We start from the raw sequence: 22,284 nt of genomic DNA on the forward strand, positions 1-22,284 counted from the left end.
TGTTTCTGAAAAGCAATTATTTTTCTTTTGACTCTAAAATTTTCTTATATAATGTGGAGGGTTTTTCTGTTTGATCTTTAAGGTTAAGAACATACTCTATGTACCTAAAACAACAGTGATTTAAAAATTATTAATACTGTGTAAGATGTTGATTAATCAAAAATGTTATTGCATTAAATACTCTGAAGATGATCTTCTGGTGTTTTTTTTTTTCTTCTCCCTCTAGTGGGCAGAAAATATTTTAAAAGCATAACATGGAAGGGTTTGAAAGTATTGAGTGTATCATAGACTGTAGTCTCAGCTTTTTTAAAAATTAGAAATATTATTATCTCAGAATCATTAAAGAAAATGCTTTATTTCTTTATAGGCATAATAGAGGATCCTTGAATGTTGAAGATGTTCTTACCAGTTTTGACAACACAGGAAATGTTTGTAAGTTATGTGCTAACTCTATAGAAATATATTTAATGTTTTGAAAAGTGAATTTATAGTTTTTATCAATTGTGTGTATATGTAATGTATGTATACACACATATATCTGCATATATGTGTGTATACATATATGTGTATCTGCCTATCTATAGTTATACATATATATACGTACACATATAGATACACATACATATGTATACATATATACAGACATATATATGTGTATCTATATGTGTATATATGTCTGTACCAGTTATATATACATAAAATGGAAACTGTTACTGCCTTTAGCTGCAAAACAAGCCTCAGATGAGCTGTATACAAAATGGGATATGGCAGTTTTTGCACTTTGCAGGTGTGTGTGTTTGTGTGTGTGACAAAGTCAGAAGGAACACTGGACTCTCCAGCACTGTCCCTTTTGTTTCTGGTTTGCATTGTGACTTTCTTAGTTAATCCAGTAGAGACTCTGTTTCTTTCTTTTCTGTGTTTTGGGTGGTTTCTGTTCTATTCTCCGTTTCTCTGCTCTTTCACTATAGCTTAAACTCAGAACATGTTTTCTATGATACTAATATACTTTAATGCCAGAATGTTTTTGTTTTATGTAATATTACAATATTACAGAGTGTGTTGGCTTTACATCTAAGTCTTTGATTAAGTGGTGACAGATGTCTGCACTGAGATCACTTAAAAACTCTAAAACAATGTGATATAATGAAAGAAATCTGCTAAGAATGTGTTTATGTTGCTGACATATCATGACAAGAGCCGTGTGCTCCTTCATGTTTGTTACATAGGCTATCTTAAGATAATGAATTATTAGTGAAATATGACGATTTCAAATGTAAAATTAGTACTCAAATAACTTTTTTCTCCAAAGAAATTTCAGATCTGTAGCTATTTATTGTCTACACTTAAGTTATATACTTTGCTAGTGGTACTGCCTTATCAAATGCATAGCTCTGCATACAATAATCAAGTAATACTCAGGCAATAATTTTGTTCTTATGTTTATATTATGGAAGCTTTTGATTGTGTAGAAAAGTTGTTATTTTGTTGCTAAGGTATCTATAAATGCCCTAAAATTATCCCGAATTACTTAAAATAAGGTAGGTTTCTTTTTCAAGAACACCATCAAGTGCACCTTTTAGTTTCTTGATATTGGCACTTACTGAACTTTTTTCCACTTAGGCTTATCTCATATTTTTATTGGGGGCTACACAAGGGCTGGGCAAGGGATGCTAATGATGGTTGAGGAGGGCCCTATGCATACATAATTTTCAGAATATGATCCTGGATTGAGAAACGTAGAATTTTGATTCAGTAATTTAAAAAATCAACTATTATTTTCTGTGACTCAGTATGAAATAGGGCCATTAGCTAGCAGCATTATATAAAATAAAAATAATTTCTTAAAGGTCTAAGCTATTATTTTACACATAAATAACCGTTGTATTCTTCTCTAACAGTTTTTCCCATTTTCTTCTCCCCACATATCCCCAACTTCTTGTTGCATTAACAAATGGAGACATTGTGTATTGTCTGTTGTTTGGTAGGAAAGCTTGAAACTTTGGAATGAGACCACCAACATTTGAATCTTGCCTCTGAAGTTTCATCTTGAACAATTTCTATAATCTCTTTGAGCCTCAATTTTCTTCATTTTTAAAAGATTGGATATGATGCAAATAGAAACAGCATAGCACACTGCTTTTTTTCAGAGTTGACACTTGCTAAATGGAAGTTACTTATTTTTTTCAATTTATTTATTTATCAGGGTATTATAGTTGTATCAGGGTACACTGTGACATTTACAAAAGCATTTTGTACACTGTGACATTTATGTTTACATTTATAATGTATCTTAGTTAGATTCACCCCCTCCACCTTTCTCTTTTATCTTCCCTCCCCACTTCTTAGAACAGTTTCAACAGGTCTCATTGTTCCATTTTCATACATGAATGCATAGTACTTTGCCCTACTTCACCCTTTCCTTCTGCTTTCCCCCTTCTCATTGGAAGCTACTTATTATTACTGGTGATTGGTACCTCAAAGTTCTTTTAGTTTTTTTCTAGTAAAAATATGCTATTCATAAATGTGTATAATTTGTATAATTTTTAAGTTTTTATGCATCCATTAAAAATAAATTTAAATTTAAAAAGACAGCATTGAGTTATTCTCAATGTTTCAAATATAATATGTTTCAAAATAAACTATTTGGATTGAACAAGCCAGGAAAAATAGGTAAAATTACCAAAATAGTAGTTTTTCACATTGTGTTGTCATAAATGGGGTCTTAAAAAATGAATATGTTGCCAAGCGATAGAAATGGTAACAAAAGTAAGACTTATTAAAACTTGTTTCGTGTAATCTTTATGTTTACTTTTATTTTAAAAGAAAAATCTGTACAAATATGTCCCTTAATGATAAATTGATAAAGTCTTGTTTCAATGAAGTTAAATATTAATTATAACTTTTATATAATTTGGGCAATAATTGATCATGATTAAAAGAGTGATTTTTCACTTGATGGATGAATAATAATGGAATTGGGCTGAGTTTGTGGTGTGACTTGAAAACCCAGCAGAGGGCACCATAATCATAATTCTGTTTAACAGCACAGTACAATAGGAACAAATAACTTGAATAGTAATGGTAAGCTTTCACCATAAAAACATATAAAAATGTGTTTACACATTTTTATTTGATTTATTTCTAATACATTTAATTTATTCCCCAATTAATATAAAAATAGATTTTTCCTTCCTAATTTTTTAGTTTAATTGCCTTTGTTTTGTTTGTTTTAAATGTCAGTTTAATTGTTATATTTTTAGTTTCAACTGAAAGGAATACTGTTTTTGTTTTTTTTAATCCTGATAGAGAGTGAATATTGACAAGAATATCAATTCTTGCTGGGTGCCAGTGGCTCATGCCTGTAATCCTAGCTACTTAGAAGGCTGAAATAAGGAGGATTGGGTTCAAGACAGGTCTGGACAAATTGTTTGTGAGATCACCATCTCCAAAATAAGCAGAGCAGAATGAACTGGAGGTGTGGCTGAAGTGGTAGAGCACCCACTTTGCAAGCACAAGGCCCTGAGTTCAAACCCCAGTCCTCCCTAAGAAGAATATAAATTCCTACTAAATCACTATTATGATAATACACTGAAATATAGTTAAAATGAAGAAAAAAGTTTCTAATAGTGTAAGAGAAGCATTAAATAGAACTATCCATTTATTTCAGAAAAAAATGTTTGTAGGTTAATATACTTAATAATAAAAAAAATTGAAAATATTTTAGTCAAAAAAACCCTGATATGGCTGGGTGCAAGTGGCTCCTGCCTGTAATCCTGGCTACTCAGGAGGCAGAGATCAGGCAGATCGTGGTTGTCACGAGCTCTTATGATTCATTCGAGTACAGATAAACAGTACTAAGGAGACTCTTATTTCAGAGAGGTTTTTATTCAAACACATTCACAAGGCACTTTCCTATAGAGCCTAAGGCCTGTCTCTGCTACCCTAGCCAGCCAGGGGTTACTCAGACCTTCCCCCAAGTCTCGCTCACCAAGGGAGACGAAGCTGCACCTCAGGGGATCCTCACAGTGCAGGTCCAGTTTCGTGGTTGTCTGGGGACACCCAGTTATCATGGGGAGCAGGGGCACACTCATAAGTGGCAGCTGCCTCTACGTCAGGGCCTTGGACTCTGACAGCAGGGGTCTCTGGCCGGCAAAGAGGCCAGCGAGGTTTTTGGGTTCCGGCCTGAGTTTATGTTCCCGGTGGTGACCTCACCACCGCTGTTATGGCACTGCCACCTTAGGTTTAGCTTATTTGCCTATCGGCTGTCACCTTAGGTTTGGCTTATTAGCATATCAAACATCATTCTCTGGCTGGTTTCTAAGTCCTAGCACACACTAGCTAATAATTCTTGTTTCAACAACTTTTCATACTTTAACACAATACAATCCATCAATACAACAGCAATTTTACAGGTGTTCACCACAGAGGTTTGAAGCCAGCCCAGGGAAATAGTTCACAAGACCATATCTTGAAAATACCCATCACAAAAAGTGCTATTGGAGTGGCTCAAGGTGAAGGTCCTGAGTTCAAGCCCCAGTACCACACACACACATACAAAACAAACCCACCTGCTACGTATATCTAATAAGCACAGTAATTCATGGCTTAGTAGAACATCATTAATCTCAAATTTAAAAATTAGGTAATGATTGTATTGCTTATACATTTTCAAAGATAAGAGAATCAGTCTTACTTCCAGAATTTGTCATGCCCTAACCAAAATGATATGGAAAAATCTCCTTAATCTTGGAAAATAAATAAAATCTGTACTTTTAAAATTTCCTGATATGTTGGAAAATAAAATATTCTTGTTGTTTACTTTTATCACATAGAAGTGTTTTTAAACATTTGACTTTCAAAATGTTTTTTTGTTTAGAGATGTCCTTTTACTGACTGAGATTTTCAATGTTAGAGGAAGAAATTACAATGAATTTCATGCAGAATGAAGTATTTCTATATAATGATTTACTCCTTTATAGTATATGACCCCAACCTTATTTTTGTATATTTGCATTTGGGGGAAACAAACTATTTTGAAAGTCAGCCTCCCATTTTGCTTATCTTTAATTAGGGGTAGTATTTCATTCTTTGGTTTCCACATTTTAAAGAACCTACTTCCTTCTAAGATATCAAAGCTCTCCGCAGTGAAGCTATATCTACTATTGACTCATTATGTTTAGAAAGAGATGCCATCAAGTTACCTAGGAAAAAGCACAGGATGACATCCTTCATCTCAAGCGAGGGGCTGGCTGCCTCTGTATTTCCTTTGACATGTTGCTCAAATAACTTGGGTAATAAGAGAGTGCTGTTTGGGAGCATTGTGTGTATGTTATATATACCTATATATAGTTATATAAATCATATATCTAGAAAATATATAGTACATGATACATACATATATATGTGCTTTGTAACTTACATACACATATATGGTTTATGTGCCTATGCATATATCAGATATAATTTTGTAAAGTAGTTTGATTAAAAGTTGAAAATTTAGGCATTTATGGGTCATTGGGTCATTGCTCTTTTCTTTTTTTTGTGGTACTGGGGCTTGAACTTAGGGCCTTCACCTTGAGCTATTCCACCAGCCCTTTTGTATGAAGGGGTTTTTTGAGATACTATTAGCCCAGGCTGGCTGTGAACCTCAATTCTCCTGATCTCTGCCTCCTGAGTAGCTAGGATTATAGGAGTAAGCCACCGGCACTGGACTCCTTGCTCTATTTTTAAGTAAGTGTTGTCACAGAGCATGGGGTATGAAATTCAGTTTTAACTCTGCTAGTTATTAGTTGTGTAATTATTAGCAAGTCTTTAAACAAATCTTAACTCCTTCTGTAAAACTGAATAAGATACAACTATAGTGTTCTGAACATAAGATGAGATAATGTGTAAGTACTATTAACTGTAAATATTTGTATTTTTATTTTTACTATCTGCCTCATTTTTGAACTTTTTAATATCTTTCATATTGGAAAATAACATTAGATAGTGTTTTTGGTGTGTACCATCCTGTCTTAATATTTTACATTCTTTTGTTATGTGAAAACACAATGTAAAGATACACAACTAAAGCAGTATGGCATTAGTGCAGAAATACTATAAATAAACATTTTAAAATAGAGTGTTCACGAAGACCTGAATAGTTGTGATTTATCACATGATCAAGATGGAATTTCAGGGACAGGATAGGATAGAGTTTTTCAATCAATAAATTTGGGAGCATTAACTAGGAATAAAAATTATAGAATTCACTCTCTCCTTTTATATTACATATCAAAATTAATTTAAAATAAAGTAATTAAAAGTCACAATACTCCTAGGTATTATAGATGAATACTTTTGTTATATTGAAATAAAGAAGCCCTTGTAAATATAACCCAAACTCCATGAATTTAAATATTAATAGATTGACTAAAGATTTAAAGATACTTTATTCAAAAAGCAGCCCCCCAAAAAGTTGAAATTGGCTGGAGGCATGGCTCAAGTGATAGAGTGCCTGCTTTGCAAGTGTGAAGCCCTGAGTTCAAACCCTAGTCCCTCCAAAAGAAAGTTGAAGTACAAATGGCAAACTGTTAATTTTTATTTATGACATATATCCAGACAAAGATGTTTTCTCTTCGTCGTATAAAGAGCTTTCACAAATCAGTAACAACTGACAGGCAATCTGCAAATCTGTAAGAAAAAGATAAACAGCCAAAAATTAGGAATAGGCATTTCATAAAAGAAATATCAGAGCTCTATAAATATATTAAATGTTTATTTTACAAAATCAAGGACTGTAATTAAAATGGTGAGATTTAAGTTTTGCTTATCAGATTGGTAACGGTTAGAGAAGAAAAGTGATATTTAATGACTTGTTGGGAAATGGGCAGTCTTGTATACTATTGGAAGGGAGGGCAAATTGATTCTTTTCTTTCAAAGGCTGCCTGGCAATATCTTTCATAACTTTAAGTGTCTGTATTTTTTTATTAAAAAAATTAAGGAAGCCATTATATAAAGCTATATGTAAAGGAATCCTCTGCAGCATATGAATGTGTATATTTAAACTGTCCATTAACTGTCGAGTATCCATGCAATAGAATACTATATAGCTATTGAAGATCAATAACATATATTTGGTTAAAAAATCAGTACAAGAGTGAGGCCCTGAGTTCAATCCCCATCCTACCAAAAAAAAAAAAAATCTGTATAATAAATGTGATTTCCGTAAAATATGTATAGCTATTAAGTATGTGAATAGCTATGATTATGCATACAATTGTATCACAATGCTTAGTGTTTTGTTGGGATTATGAGCAGTCTGCATTTTCTTCTTTAAACTTTTCAGTATTGTTTGAACTTTTATAGCATGTATTATTTTTTCAAGAATTTTTTTGTCTTTTACCTCCTGTAAGAACTTGACATTATAAAATTTCATTTCTAATCACTCATTCATTTCACAAATATTTACCTATTCTCTACTACATTCCAATGATCATTCAAGTCACTGTTCTAGGAGCTACTGAATAGACATTTAAATTAAGGATTTGATCTGTCAGGTCTAGTGTTATTTTACCTTCACTTTGCCACCTGAAGTTTGCATGTGTTACTTTTATAACTGTAAAAACAATGCTACTTCTATTTTGAAAAAATATTCTTTAACTTCCAAATTGAATATTTTTGACTGAAAACTGTGATGAGATCTCAAATGGCTTAGGATAGCACTATGAAATAAAGAAGCAATTCATTGAACCAGCCAAAAATAGAATTTTTAAAGTGCTTTTCTCTGAGGAGCTTACATACAGTATATTAAATGTTGATACACTTCTAAGAAACTGGAGATCAAATCATTTTAGCCTTATATTAGATCCGGAGAGTACAAAGAAATTAAAGTTAGTTAATAACAGAATGTTGAGCTTTGGGTGTTAAGTTCTGTTAGAAAAGAAACTTATAGGCTGGGTGTGGTGGATATTGCCTACACACTAAGGAGGTGGGGACAGGAGAATTTTGAGTTTGAGGCCAGCCCAGGGTACATTGTGAAACCCTGTCTCAACTGCAGAAAACAAGAGAAAAGAATAGAAAAAAGAGAAGAAAAGAAATTTGTAAGGTTGTCAATGCATTCTCTGGCTAGGATGTCTGAGTAGTCAGCAGCCTTAAATTTAGAGAGGGTACCTTAAAGCCAGTGGGGAGCTGATGGTATGCAGCACTGGCACCAGGTTTGGCTCCTGGCTGCTGTTTAGAATCACATCCTATAGGTAATCTTTGATCCTAGTCCGTGTTAGAAAAGATTAGGTTAGATGAGGTTGATAGTAGTTTTCCCAGCTGAATTTTACTATCTGACTTCCTTCCTTCATAGTTGGTAGGGCAGCTTTTTCTTTGGCTCAGTGTCAGGTAAGCATACCCCTAAGCCATACACAGAGCCCTTAGCATTTATTACTACTATTCATCAGGGAAGGAACATGCTTTTTAATCCTTTTTTAACATTTTTATTTGAAATAAGAGATCAGGGAGTTGGAATGGTTTTCTTTGATAATGGAAGGTGATGGTATTGTGAAAAAAAAACTGAAATTAACCTTACAGTCCTTTCTATATTCATATGCTTTAATCAGTGCAGTGGTATTGAAAGGTAGCTCATGTGTCTGTCATAAACCTGCTAGTTTCTCTTTCCTTTAAGTATCTAAAGCAATGTTCCTAATAATTTAGGTGCTCCACTAATTTTAGCAAAAGATAGGCTAAGCAAGTCTTTTTTTTCCCCTCCTGAGCAAATACTGAATACTCATTTCTCTATCTTCTTTTAAATAACTACCTGCATCCCTTATAGTATTTGTTAGGAACTTTGTAAATATCATCCCAGTGGATAATATTAACTTTGCAAGGGGTGAGGAAAGAGAGCTCCAGAACAAGGTACGTTGCTTAAAGGTTTAATAAGTGATCACATAAGAATTTAGCACTAGTCTACTGTATTTCTTGAAGGTTACATTTTTCCCACAATGAGTAGGAATGAATTTTTAAAGCTCAGGGTGAGAATTGAAAGCCAAAAATGGTAACTTGGAGGGCTAGACAAGAACTTTGGCAAATGGAAAAGTATTGTGGGCAGCAGGTTTTGTCTCAGAGGAGACTGATTAAAGGTCATTGGAAAATGGGTTCTCTAGGGGTTTCTGAAAGTAGTTGACATTCTAATGGACCCAGGATTTGGGGAGTGAGGATAGTGGAAAAAGAATCATTTTCTTTTGATAGTCTTAATCCCAGTATAGGTTTTGTTTTATTTCAGTTTTTTTCCTTGAGATATGCTGCTTTTTATGACAATAATACAATAGTAGTTATGATTTGTGTTTTACATAGCCTTTTCTCTAAGGTACTGCTTAAGCTTATGACCATAGTGATATTTTTAAATTGCTTACATAAATATGTCATACAAAGAGCTCAATGAAAGACATTCTTGTCTTTAGGAAAGTTGTTTTGGTCATGGACAACCTTTCCACAGAGCATTGATGTGGATATTTGGATGTTTGTATGGCCCACATGTATTGCACTATTATTATGAATGCTTGATATGAACAAATTATTTGATGATTGAATGAATTTGGGGTTTGTACTACAGGTGCCTTGTCTTTTATATTCTTCTCTCTTACCCCTCACTTTCTACTCCCAGCCCTGAATCTGAATATTTCTGTTGTGTACTGGGGAGATAGGAAGGAAGGAGGAATAGTTTCAAATCATCCTATCTATGTGTGTAAGTCTGAAAATGTGAAAGAATTATGTATACTGTAGATGTTCCACATTGCTCACCCTCTGTTCTAGTGTGTTAGACTAGGTGGAATCTTGGCTGCAGGTGATAAATTATTGAAGCCTTTGCCCTTCCAGGTTGTTGAAAACCAGATCTATGTCATTGCCATTTCCCACAAAACCCTGATAATTGACTTCACTTAATTTCTGACTGAAGGGTGTTGTAGAACTTAGACTTGCCACTTAAAAATGTATATAGTATCTTTTTAAATTGCATAAGCAAAGAAAGACCAGTAGCATTTTGATTAATCTTGGACTTTGTTTTTTGAATATCTGAATTTAGTGGGGATTATTCAGACTGCCATTATTTACACTGGCAAGTATCTATGAAAACCCTACAAGTTCTCTGCTTGTGCTTATCCTCTGAATTCCTTTAGAAGAGAAATTAGGATAATAAGAAATGGGGGTAGGAGAGGAGATTGATTTATGTCACCCATTTTGATCTTTCTCTTTTAAGCCATACAGGTTTGCAGTTTATGTTGTGCAGTTTAGCACTCAGTTATGTACTATATGCGTTAACTCTTTATCTTTTTTTCTCACAATGACATATAACCTCTCTGATTTCAGGGAGTGTGTCTTATACTTCTGTAATATTTCCAAAACCTGTAGTTCAGTCTTAGAGGGTATAAAAGTCCATTCAACAAAAGTATTTTCTTTTTTTTTTTTTCAGTTTTCTTTTATTATTCATATGTGCATACAAGGATTGGTTCATTTCTCCCCACTGCCCCCACCCCCTCCCTTACCACCCACTCCGCCCCCTCCCTCTCCCCCCCAATACCCAGCAGAAAGTATTTTGCCCTTATTTCTAATTTTGTTGTAGAGAGAGTATAAGCAATAATAGGAAGGAACAAGAGTTTTTGCTGGTTGAGATAAGGATAGCTATACAGGGCATTGACTCACATTGATTTCCTGTGCGTGGGTGTTACCTTCTAGGTTAATTCTTTTTGATCTAACCTTTTCTCTAGTACCTGTTCCCCTTTTCCTATTGGCCTCAGTTGCTTTAAGGTATCTGCTTTAGTTTCTCTGTGTCAAGGGCAACAAATGCTAGCTAGTTTTTTAGGTGTCTTACTTATCCTCACCCCTCCCTTGTGTGCTCTCGCTTTTATCATGTGCTCAAAGTCCAATCCCCTTGTTGTGTTTGCCCTTGATCTAATGTCCACATATGAGGGACAACATACGATTTTTGGTTTTTTGAGCCAGGCTAACCTCACTCAGAATGATGTTCTCCAATTCCATCCATTTACCAGCGAATGATAACATTTCGTTCTTCTTCATGGCTGCATAAAATTCCATTGTGTATAGATACCACATTTTCTTAATCCATTCATCAGTGCTGGGGCATCTTGGCTGTTTCCATAACTTGGCTATTGTGAATAGTGCCGCAATAAACATGGATGTGCAGGTGCCTCTGGAGTAACAGTCTTTTGGGTATATCCCCAAGAGTGGTATTGCTGGATCAAATGGTAGATCGATGTCCAGCTTTTTAAGTAGCCTCCAAATTTTTTTCCAGAGTGGTTGTACTAGTTTACATTCCCACCAACAGTGTAAGAGGGTTCCTTTTTCCCCGCATCCTCGCCAACACCTGTTGTTGGTGGTGTTGCTAATGATGGCTATTCTAACAGGGGTGAGGTGGAATCTTAGCGTGGTTTTAATTTGCATTTCCTTTATTGCTAGAGATGGTGAGCATTTTTTCATGTGTTTTCTGGCCATTTGAATTTCTTCTTTTGAGAAAGTTCTGTTTAGTTCACATGCCCATTTCTTTATTGGTTCATTAGTTTTGGGAGAATTTAGTTTTTTAAGTTCCCTGTATATTCTGGTTATCAGTCCTTTGTCTGATGTATAGTTGGCAAATATTTTCTCCCACTCTGTGGGTGTTCTCTTCAGTTTAGAGACCATTTCTTTTGATGAACAGAAGCTTTTTAGTTTTATGAGGTCCCATTTATCTATGCTATCTTGTAGTTATTGTGCTGCTGGGGTTTCATTGAGAAAGTTCTTGCCTATACCTACTAACTCCAGAGTATTTCCTACTCTTTCTTGTATCAGCTTAAGAGTTTGGGGTCTGATATTAAGATCCTTGATCCATTTTGAGTTAATCTTGGTATAGGGTGATATACATGGATCTAGTTTCAGTTTTTTGCAGACTGCTAACCAGTTTTCCCAGCAGTTTTTGTTGAAGAGGCTGCTATTTCTCCATCGTATATTTTTAGCTCCTTTGTCAAAGATAAGTTGCTTATAGTTGTGTGGCTTCATATCTGGATCTTCTATTCTGTTCCACTGGTCTTCATGTCTGTTTTTGTGCCAGTACCATGCTGTTTTTATTGTTATTGCTTTGTAATATAGTTTGAAGTCAGGTATTGTGATACCTCCTGCATTGTTCTTTTGACTGAGTATTGCCTTGGCTATTCGTGGCCTCTTGTGTTTCCATATAAATTTCACAGTAGATTTTTCAATCTCTTTAATGAATGTCATTGGAATTTTGATGGGAATTGCATTAAACATGTATTACTTTTGGGAGTATCTACATTTTTACTATGTTGATTCTACCAATCCATGAGCATGGGAGATCTCTCCACTTTCTGTAGTCTTCCTCAATCTCTTTCTTCAGAAGTATATAGTTTTCCTTGTAGAGGTCTTTCACATCTTTTGTTAGTTTTACACCTAGGTATTTGATTTTGTTTGAGGCTATTGTAAATGGAATTGTTTTCATATATTCTTTTTCAGTTTGTTCATTATTAGTGTATAGAAATGCTAATGATTTTTCTATGTTGATTTTATATCCTGCTACCTTGCTATAGCTATTGATGATGTCTAGAAGCTTCTGAGTAGAGTTTTTTGGGTCTTTAAGGTATAGGATCATGTCGTCTGCAAATGGGGATATTTTGACAGTTTCTTTACCTATTTGTATTCCTTTTATTCCTTCTTCTTGCCTAATTGCTCTGGCTAGGAATTCCAGTACTATGTTGAATAGGAGTGGAGATAGTGGGCATCCTCAACAAAAGTATTTTCAAATGAGTATTTTACCTCTTGATTAAATGAAAAGAAGGGTAACACATAATCTTTAGCAATTATTCTTATCATCTCCTTTTTCCTCCTCTCCCATCCACTGCCATCTCACAATGCTTCTGGTTCTGCAACTCTTAAATACAAAACAGTGGCATAAAAAAGCCCCAGAAAATAATTCTTTTCTTTTGGCTGGTACTGGGGTTTGAACTTAGGGCCTCACACTTGCTAGCAAGACTCTCAACCACTTTAGCCATGCCATGCCCCACACCCTTACTTTTTTTGCTTAAGTTATTTTTCATATAGGGTCTTGTGCTCTTTGCCCATGATCCTCCTACCTACGTCCCTCATATATATACAGGAAGGTGTGTGCCTCCACGTCTGGTGAATGGATTAAGAAAATGTAGTATATAATGGAGGTTTTTCAGCAAAGAGGTTTTTTTTGAATTCAGGGCTTTGCGCTTGCAAAGCAGGTGCTGTACTGCTGGAGCCACACCTCCATGCTGAGATTTTAAAATGAGGAAAATTCATATAAAAACCTAGATTTCCAATTTCCTTAGTGAAAGAAAATTATCTAGTGGGCTGAGTCTGAGCTTGCGTGGTTATCGTTGTCTGGAATGAGCAGATTCTTTATTTTACTTTGACTTTCTTTTCATCACTCTTCCCATAGATATTTGAATTTGCAACCCCTGATAGGTACTGCAGATTTGGAAGCTTTTAAGACATGCTTATCTTTGTATATTTTTCAGATTATTATGTATCTAAGCGTAGACAACTCTCATTAGTCATTTTGTTTATTAAAGCTGATAAAATACTTATAAATTCTTTTGGATATAAGTCTTTTTTAACTTGACAGGTTACTAGTTAGCTTTTGAGAAAAATTTTTTACCCATATTATCTACAAATGACAAGAGATATTGATAAATATTTATATTATTCTATTTGAAAAATCTAAGCTAATACAATTTTTAATATTTTTAAACAGCCAATATCTTTAAGAAAAAAGATTTTTTTGACACATGGGCTTGCTGTCAGGCAAGCTTCAAACTTAACTATGTAGCCCAGTCTGGCCTCAAACTCATGATTCTCCTGTCTCAGCCTCCTGAGTGCTGGAATTATTGGCATGTACATCTATACCTGGCAAGAAAATATACATTTTTAAACTTACATATTTGAGTTAAAATTGTGAATTATATTTTAAAAATAAAATTGAAACTAATATAGACCCATAGAAGAAATTTAAACATTTGTGAGTGTGTGCATGTGCATGTATACATATGTGTGGTTATATACAATATATATATAAGTATCATATATATAATACACCAAATATATAGTTAACTTGATCTTCATTTACCTCTTCTTTCTTTTTTTTTTTTTGAGGTTCACTATTTATTTATTTATTTATTTTTTCCTTTTTATTTATTTATTTATTTTCTTTTATTATTCATATGTGCATACAAGGCTTGGGTCATTTCTTCCCCCTGCCCCCACCCCCTCCCTTACCACCCACTCCACCCCCTCCCTCTCCCCCCAACCCCCTCAATACCCAGCAGAAACTATTTTGCCCTTATTTCTAATTTTGTTGTAGAGAGAGTATAAGCAATAATAGGAAGGAACAAGGGTTTTTGCTGGTTGAGATAAGGATAGCTATACAGGGAGTTGACTCGAATTGATTTCCTGTGAGTGTGTGTTACCTTCTAGGTTAATTCTTTTTGAGCTAACCTTTTCTCTAGTTCCTGGTCCTCTTTTCCTACTGGCCTCAGTTGCTTTTAAGGTATCTGCTTTAGTTTCTCTGCGTCAAGGGCAACAAATGCTAGGTAGTTTTTTAGGTGTCTTACCTATCCTCACCCCTCCCTTGTGTGCTCTCGCTTTTATCATGTGCTCAAAGTCCAATCCCCTTGTTGTGTTTGCCCTTGATCTAATGTCCACATATGAGGGACAACATACGATTTTTGGTCTTTTGGGCCAGGCTAACCTCACTCAGAATGATGTTCTCCAATTCCATCCATTTACCAGCAAATGATAACATTTCGTTCTTCTTCATGGCTGCATAAAATTCCATTGTGTATAGATACCACATTTTCTTAATCCATTCGTCAGTGGTGGGGCATCTTGGCTGTTTCCATAACTTGGCTATTGTGAATAGTGCCGCAATAAACATGGGTGTGCGGGTGCCTCTGGAGTAACCTGTGTCACAGTCTTTTGGGTATATCCATTTACCTCTTCTTATTTATTTATAGATTAGAAAAGAAAGAGCAATTTCAACAAGTGTTTATTAAGTACCTATTATGTGCTATCCTACATTTTCAATTCCTAGTTGATTTCTCAACTTTGAACTGCTGCACAAGAATAAAACATTCTTTCTACACATGTTGGAGAAACTACTATGTATTAAAATCTGGATAAATATCTCCAGTGTCTGATGTATCCAGGTACTTGGATGATTTCTGTGAACTATGTCATAAATCTCATCAACAAACATTTTAAAAAGTACTTTAAAGTAACTTCCTTGCTTTGCCAATGAAGAATTCACTCTGCTAACAACTTTCAAAGTTTTAGATTACTGAGAAAAAATGGCTGTCGACATTTGTAGAAATTTAATAGCATTAACATGTTGTCTTAGGACATGATTTTTTTGTATATTTTTAAGGCTTAATGTATTTTCAGTTAAAATATTTATATGTAGATCATCAGTTTCATGTTCTTGAAGTCTTTATGAAGCCCCTGACCTGCTCCAGTCTGATCTCCAGTCTGATACAAACCTTTTGTCATGAAATCTCCCTTCACTATAGCTTGAGGATTCATTACATCTCTTCTGTAGTGGAGCTCATTCCTAAATTCCATGACTTCTTTTTTGTTTACTTTGTCATTTTGTGGGCTATAAAGTCCAGTAGCTTCTCCCTCTCTTGCGCCTCTTTCCTTCCTACTCTTTCCCCCCATCTTTGAAACAGAGTCTCATTATGTAGCCTAAGCTGGCCTTGAACTCATGATCCTCCTGCCTCATACTCCTGAATGCTGGAATTAACATGTGGGTACCACCATATGTGGCCCCCAGTAGCCCCTTGAAAAGTAAGGAGTAATTTTTGAAGCTTTGTGATGCCTTGTTTGGATATAAAATGACAGAATTTAAATAATTTTCTCTTTTAAAATTTATAGCATTGTATTCATTGTACTTCCTAGTGTTGAATTTGGTAAGTCTAATGCTATTCTAATTCTTTATCTGTTTGTTCTGAAGCCCATTAATTCTCTCTGGAATGTGATAGGATCTTATTTCCAGCGCTAAAATTTTATGATATATACCACCATGTGGCTCTATTTTCAAACATTGTAGTGGACATTTGGTGGGTACTTTTAGTTTAGAAAGTCTTATTTTTCATTTCTGGCAATTTTTCTTGAATTATTTCTTTACTGATTTCCTCTCCTCTCTTTTCTCTCTTTCTGAAATATTCATTTTTCAAATGTTGAGCACTCTGAACAAGGTTTGCAATTATCTCCTATTTCACAGCTTTTTAAAATTCTTCTTTACTCTCAGGGATATGTCCACAATTTTATCTGTCAACTTTTGTGTTGAATTTTTCATTTCTATTTTTATGCCATTTAGTATCTAGAACTGTTTCTTTTTTTTCCCTTTTCTTGGTTTTTATCTCCTATAACATTTTTTCACATTTCTTGATTGCTTCTCTTACTTTTTTGAAGATATTACTGAAAGTATTTCTTTTCTGTCTTCATGTTACTTTTTCTGTTTATTTGGCTTCTGTCCTTTATAATAGAAGCTTTCATCTGGTGATACTCAAGATTTGAGTATATGAAAGTAGAAACTACAGTGATAGTTCAACTTGTTGACAATCAGTTTCTGTGTAGGGTGATCTGGCTGGGATGTTTCTTCAGGAACCCTGGATATCCATATGTTTACATGTTTCTCTTGAGCTCTTCTGTTTTCTAGGGAGTTAATATGTGGATTCACTAACATTTTTACACACACTTATGAACACACACATATGAACATATACACATATATCAATCTCACATAAATGCTGTAACAACCTAAAAATTTTTAGGTAGGCATATATTGTTCTTGTCAAATCTACACTAGGAAAAATACTTCCAATTTAAATGATATAAACCACCAAAGCTATGTTTTGGAAATTATTTGTCCTCTCATTTCTGAATTCTTTAGCCTTCAAGATTCAATTCAAATGTTACCTCCTCTGTAAAGCCTTTCCTGACTCTGCTAAGCTACAATTCACTAGTTATTCCTATGTTTACCTATAGACTTTAAAAATTTTTAAAGTTCATTAAAATATATCAATTTATATTATAATTTTTGTCTAAATCATTCACTAGACTGTAAGCTCCTACAGTGGTTAGAGTTTTGTTTGTGTATATACAGAAGTGCCTGGCAGACAGTGAATACTCAATATTTTGTGGGTTAATGAACTTAATATTTTAAAGAGGAAATCATGATAAGTATATTAGGATATGATTCTTTAACATGTCTATTTTGTAACATATTCACTGTAAAAAATAGTTTACTTTAGAGTTCCATTAAATAGCTCATGTCTTTAGTGCATTTGAAATTTCATTCCATGACTTTTTCTTTTCCTTACAGGAGAATATACATACTAGTATCACTTTTGCATATATGTGTACATGTACACATATTCTATATTACTCTTCTTTAGTAGGAGGGGTACTCATTTAAAGAGAAATCAATGTCATTTTTTTATACATTGGTGATATTTTTCTCTCCAGTTATCTTTTGCTGGGAGAGCATTAAGTGGCTATTCAAGTACTTTCTCCATCAGTGCAATATATTTTAAGCAACTGCCTCCAAAATACATTCAAATGGTATACTCTGATCCTCATGAATTTCTTTCTTTGCTTAAAATTTCCCACTCAGACCACTAACAATCCCTTAAGTACTTTTCCTACCTGCTAATGCTAGCTTTTAAAAATCTACTTAATGTTACTCTTTTCTTTCTCTTTGTTGCCTCTGTCCCTTAATATACCTCAAAGCCTACCTGATATTGTTCCTTCTCGAGGTCTTTATGCTTTTAGGATGATCTTTCCTGGTCCCTTTTTCTACTGTCTTAGATGCTTTGTTTTGATTCTCTTTCTCCATTGCAAGAGCTTAGTGGAAGAAAGTGAATATTATGGATGATGGGTTTTTTTTAAAGTTATATAGAATATAAAAGAGTATATAAATCCAGGTGGTTGCTATATATCTACTGTTCCAAAAAATAACTTTTAGGGCCATTTCATAGAGATAGAACTAAAATGGAATTTGTTTAAATTTCATAATGGGAAAAAGGTATTGATGTTTGATGTTTATTAAATGATGGGTAAATAGTTCATTATTTTCCATCATTGTTATTTTTGTGTATGCTAATAATCTTCCAAATACAGGGTTTAAAAAGATCTAAGTATCATTTTTTAATTTCTCTTGACCCAGCAATTCTGTTTCTTGATATCTGTATTCCAGTACGTAAAAACACATGTACAAAGATGTTAATTGCAGCATTATTTGAATTGGAAAGGAAAATAATCTGGAAATAGCCCAACAGCTCTACTCACATTACTATGGAATTGTTGGATAAATTATTTTGTGTCCATACAATGGATCATTAAGTAGAAATTTAAAAGAATGAATTGAGTTATATGTTACATTCTGGAAAAATATTGAAGATGTATTGTTAGGTGAGTTGTATAATGTAATTTCATTTTTACAAAAATAAACTGATTATGGAAAAAACTGCAAGCATATGTATCAAATTACCAATATTAGTTATTTCAGGAAAGTGGGACCTGAATGGATGGGATAGAGGAAAAATTAACTTCTTATTTATTAATCTTTGTATTGTTTGATTTCTTTTAAGTACTTTTGGGGAAAATGTAATAAAGATTTTAGAAAGTAAATATAAAAATAAAATATTTAAAAAGTGAGTGTCAGTTCATCCATGATAATAAAAACTCATTAAAAATATTACAGAATTATTAGGGAACCAAATGATGTATGAGATCATAATTTGTCTGGAGAAAAAATTAAGTGAACCAATAATTCATGTGCCTTGTGTATATATAAACATTAAACTATGGTTATTCCCAAACTTCCAACAGAAATTACTTGATAACAATTAGAAGGAAGAGTATAACTTTCTTCTTTTTTTTTTTTTTTGACGGCACTGGGGTTTGAACTCCCACTTTGGCATTCTCTGCTTGAGCCAGCAGCCTTGTTTTGTGTTGGGTTTTTTTGAGGTAAGGTCTTGTGAATTATTTGCCTCGACTGTCATGGAACTGCGATCCTTCTGATCTTTCCTCCTGAGTAAGCTAAGATTACAGGTGTGAGTCACCAGTACCCAGCTAGGCTTTCTATATATTAATTAAATAGCATCTGAACATCTAACTAAACCTAAATTTAAGGGGTTTTTGTTATGGTAATTGAATCAATGTATTTCATAAATAAAATGTTCCATTTTCAACAGTTAACATTTAATCTAAAATTAGTACCTAGTTATCTTAGCTAAGGTTCCTTGGTTGTGATCAACAGGAACTGAGACTGGTTTACTTAGGCAAAAAGAATATATTGAAAGGATACTAAATAGGTAATAGAATTCATGTTTCACTTGACAGTTGGGCATTCACTTTGTGTTTTAGTATGTCTCAACTTATATTACCTGTTTTTAATTAGAGCATTGTACTGCAAGTTCCTAGCTAAGCACTTTGTCATCTTTGCCTTTTATGGATTAAATTTAGCTGTCTTTTTTTTTAATTACAATTTTGAAAGGAAAACCTTTTAGCGTCTATTGTTTAATCTATGCACTAATAAATTGTGAGTTTGGAGTTATAATTAGTTTGATTACTATAAGAGGTATAACACTTCAAATACTTATAGTCTCAACCTATACACATTTTGACTTGTCATTGTTGAGTTTTTTTTTAATGTGACACAATGTCTGTGTGTGTCTACTTAGTACATTTTTTGTGTTTACTTTTTTTGCTTCTTGCTTTAATAAATTTCTCAGGGAGGTTAATTGTACATGCTTTTTAATGTTAAATTATATTGTATATCTATGTATACCATGTTATTCTTTATAGTATCTATATACTTTACTGGAACGTACTGACTTTATGTTACTATGATCTCTTTAAATCGATGGAATACATTTTTCCAGAGGTTTCTCATATAGTCTTTAGAAACAGCACCCTAATTTTGACCATGTTTTTATTTTGTTTGGTTTTTTTTTTGGCAGCACTGGGGTTTGAACTCAAGGCCTTATGCTTGCTAGGCAGGCAATCTTACTGCTTGAGCCACTCCACCAGCCCTGACCATGTTTTTCAGTTTAGTTTTCAGTGTGTTTCGCAGCAGACATTTTTAAGGAGCTGAATTCTATTTTATTATGTTATAATTATATTTGATGTTTTTGTATATAAATTTATATATAAATTAGTTTTTACAAAGGCCAGTTTAAAGGTTTTCATTTTGAGAAACCTAGAGCTCTTTCTATGTATGAGATACAGGGAACACTTGTACTTGTATAGGGTACAAAATAGAATCTGGCGCATTTTCCTCCTTTCTCTGCTTTGAGGCCAAGTGTTCAACTGGCACTAAAGGTGAGGGTATAAGTAGCATGGTCCTGGGTAAAACTTTTCTTTTTTTTGTGGGTTCAACTGAACCCCAGGGCCTGGCATATGCTAGGCAAGTTTTCTACTACTGAACTATACAACTAGTCAGGGTGAAACATTCTTACTGGCTTTCCTTCCTTCCCCTTTGTTGGAACCAAGGGCTAGGGTTGGATATGGACAGAAGCTAAGAAGTGGGAGGTAGATACATCTCAGGTTGAGTGTTCTACTTTGCAGCTGGGAATTAGGTTACATATCAAAATGTAAGGAAGTGAATACATTGAGGATAATGGGAGTCAAGTTTTTTCAGTGTCAACAAAGAGAGTTACAAAAAATGGAAAGAGGGAAGGCTAAAATAAACTCTTTGATATTGGGTGGGAAATGGAGGTATCAGTATGATCTCATTGCTTAGACAGATAGTTATAGATAAATGAGGTAGGAGTAAGTATTCTTAGCTCTGTCTTTGTTAGCAGTGACCACACTACCACTCACATCTTGTTTTCTAAATAACATTTTCCTTTAAAATGAACCAGAACTCTTTGAGGAAATGGCTGACTCTAGGGCTGGGTGTTTTTGCCATAAAGTCAGGAGGTACCTAGAATGACTGACACATGCCCAAAAATATAGGAAGGAGTTACTATTGATAAAATTAAGCATCAAAATAAATAATGATAGAAACAAATTGTAGCCCTTTGGGTAATTAGGATTCTATGAATCCATATTAATACATATGTAAATGGAGGAAAACAGAAAATTTACCTGTATTAGAATGTCATTTAATCAAGAACAGGCACTAGCTGGGCACCAGTGGCTCACATCTATAATTCTAGCTACTCAGGAGGTAGAGATCAGGAAAACTGTGGTTTGAAGCCAGTCCAGGCAAATAGTTCTCAAGACCCTATTTCAAAAAAACCCATTACAAAAAAGGGCTGGCTGAGTGGCTCGAGGTGTAGGCCCTGAGTTCAAACTCCAGTACTGCAAGAAAAAAAAAAGACACTAGATAATTCTATAAGCTCAGCAGTAATGATATTTTGGACAGGATAATTCTTTGGGTGTGTATATCAGGATCTGTCCTAAACATAAATATATAAATGTATTTTTTCTGCAAATCAGTTCTTTGCCACCTTAATTATTTTTGACATTTTAGTAATTCCTAGTTCACTATGAACTGAGAACTTTTTGGTATAGAAGATGGAACTCAGGGCCCCACACTTGCTAGGCAAGTGTTCTACCACTTGTGTCACACTCCTAGTTCTTTTGCTTTTAGTTTTTCAGTTAGGATCTTGTGCTAACTTTGCTTAGGCTGGCTTCAAACAGAGATCCTCCTGCCTCTACCTCCTGAGTAACTGGGACCACAGGCAGGCACCACCCATCCCTGGCCTGTTTGTGAGATAGGGTCTTGCTAACTTTTGCCTGGGCTGGCTTTGATCCAACTGTCTCTGTGTTCCAAGTAGCTGGGATTACAGTGGTGTATCTCCATGCTCAGCCCTATGAATTGAGACTTTTTGGCAATACTGAGGTTTGAACTTAGATCTTGTGCTTGCTAGGCAGGTGCTTTTCCACTTGAGCCTCTCCACCAGATCCTCAGCCCCTTTTGTGTGTGTGTTGGTTATTTTTGAGATAGGGTCTCACTTTATACCTATACCAGCCTGGATGGTGATTCTCCTGTTTGTGTTTCTCCTCATAGCTGGAATGACAAGTGCACACCACGGTGTCCAGCCATTGGTTGAGATGGGATCTCCTGAACTTTTTGCCCTGGCTGGGCTCGAACTGTCATCTTTCCGATTTCTGTCTCCTGAGTAGCTTGGATTACAGGCTCTGTCAAGATTGAATTGAGACTTTTTTTTTAAGGTAGATAAGCTGCAAAATTATTGCCATTTACTGACCAAGAAGATG

At 34.4% G+C, this 22,284-nt stretch overlaps 1 protein-coding gene across 3 annotated transcripts in view; it reads left to right on the plus strand.

Moving 5' to 3' along the window:
- The window catches only part of Camkmt (calmodulin-lysine N-methyltransferase), a 421,570-nt gene that overhangs the window by 14,913 nt on the left and 384,373 nt on the right, over positions 1-22,284 (plus strand). For all 3 annotated transcript variants that reach the window (XM_074049616.1, XM_074049617.1, XM_074049615.1), the window contains exon 3: positions 368-432. In XM_074049616.1, coding sequence (XP_073905717.1) covers positions 368-432 — 65 coding nt within the window. The remainder of the gene's footprint in view (positions 1-367; positions 433-22,284) is intronic.

This window comes from Castor canadensis, chromosome 12 (assembly GCF_047511655.1).
Source record: "Castor canadensis chromosome 12, mCasCan1.hap1v2, whole genome shotgun sequence".
Taxonomy (NCBI): domain Eukaryota; kingdom Metazoa; phylum Chordata; class Mammalia; order Rodentia; family Castoridae; genus Castor; species Castor canadensis.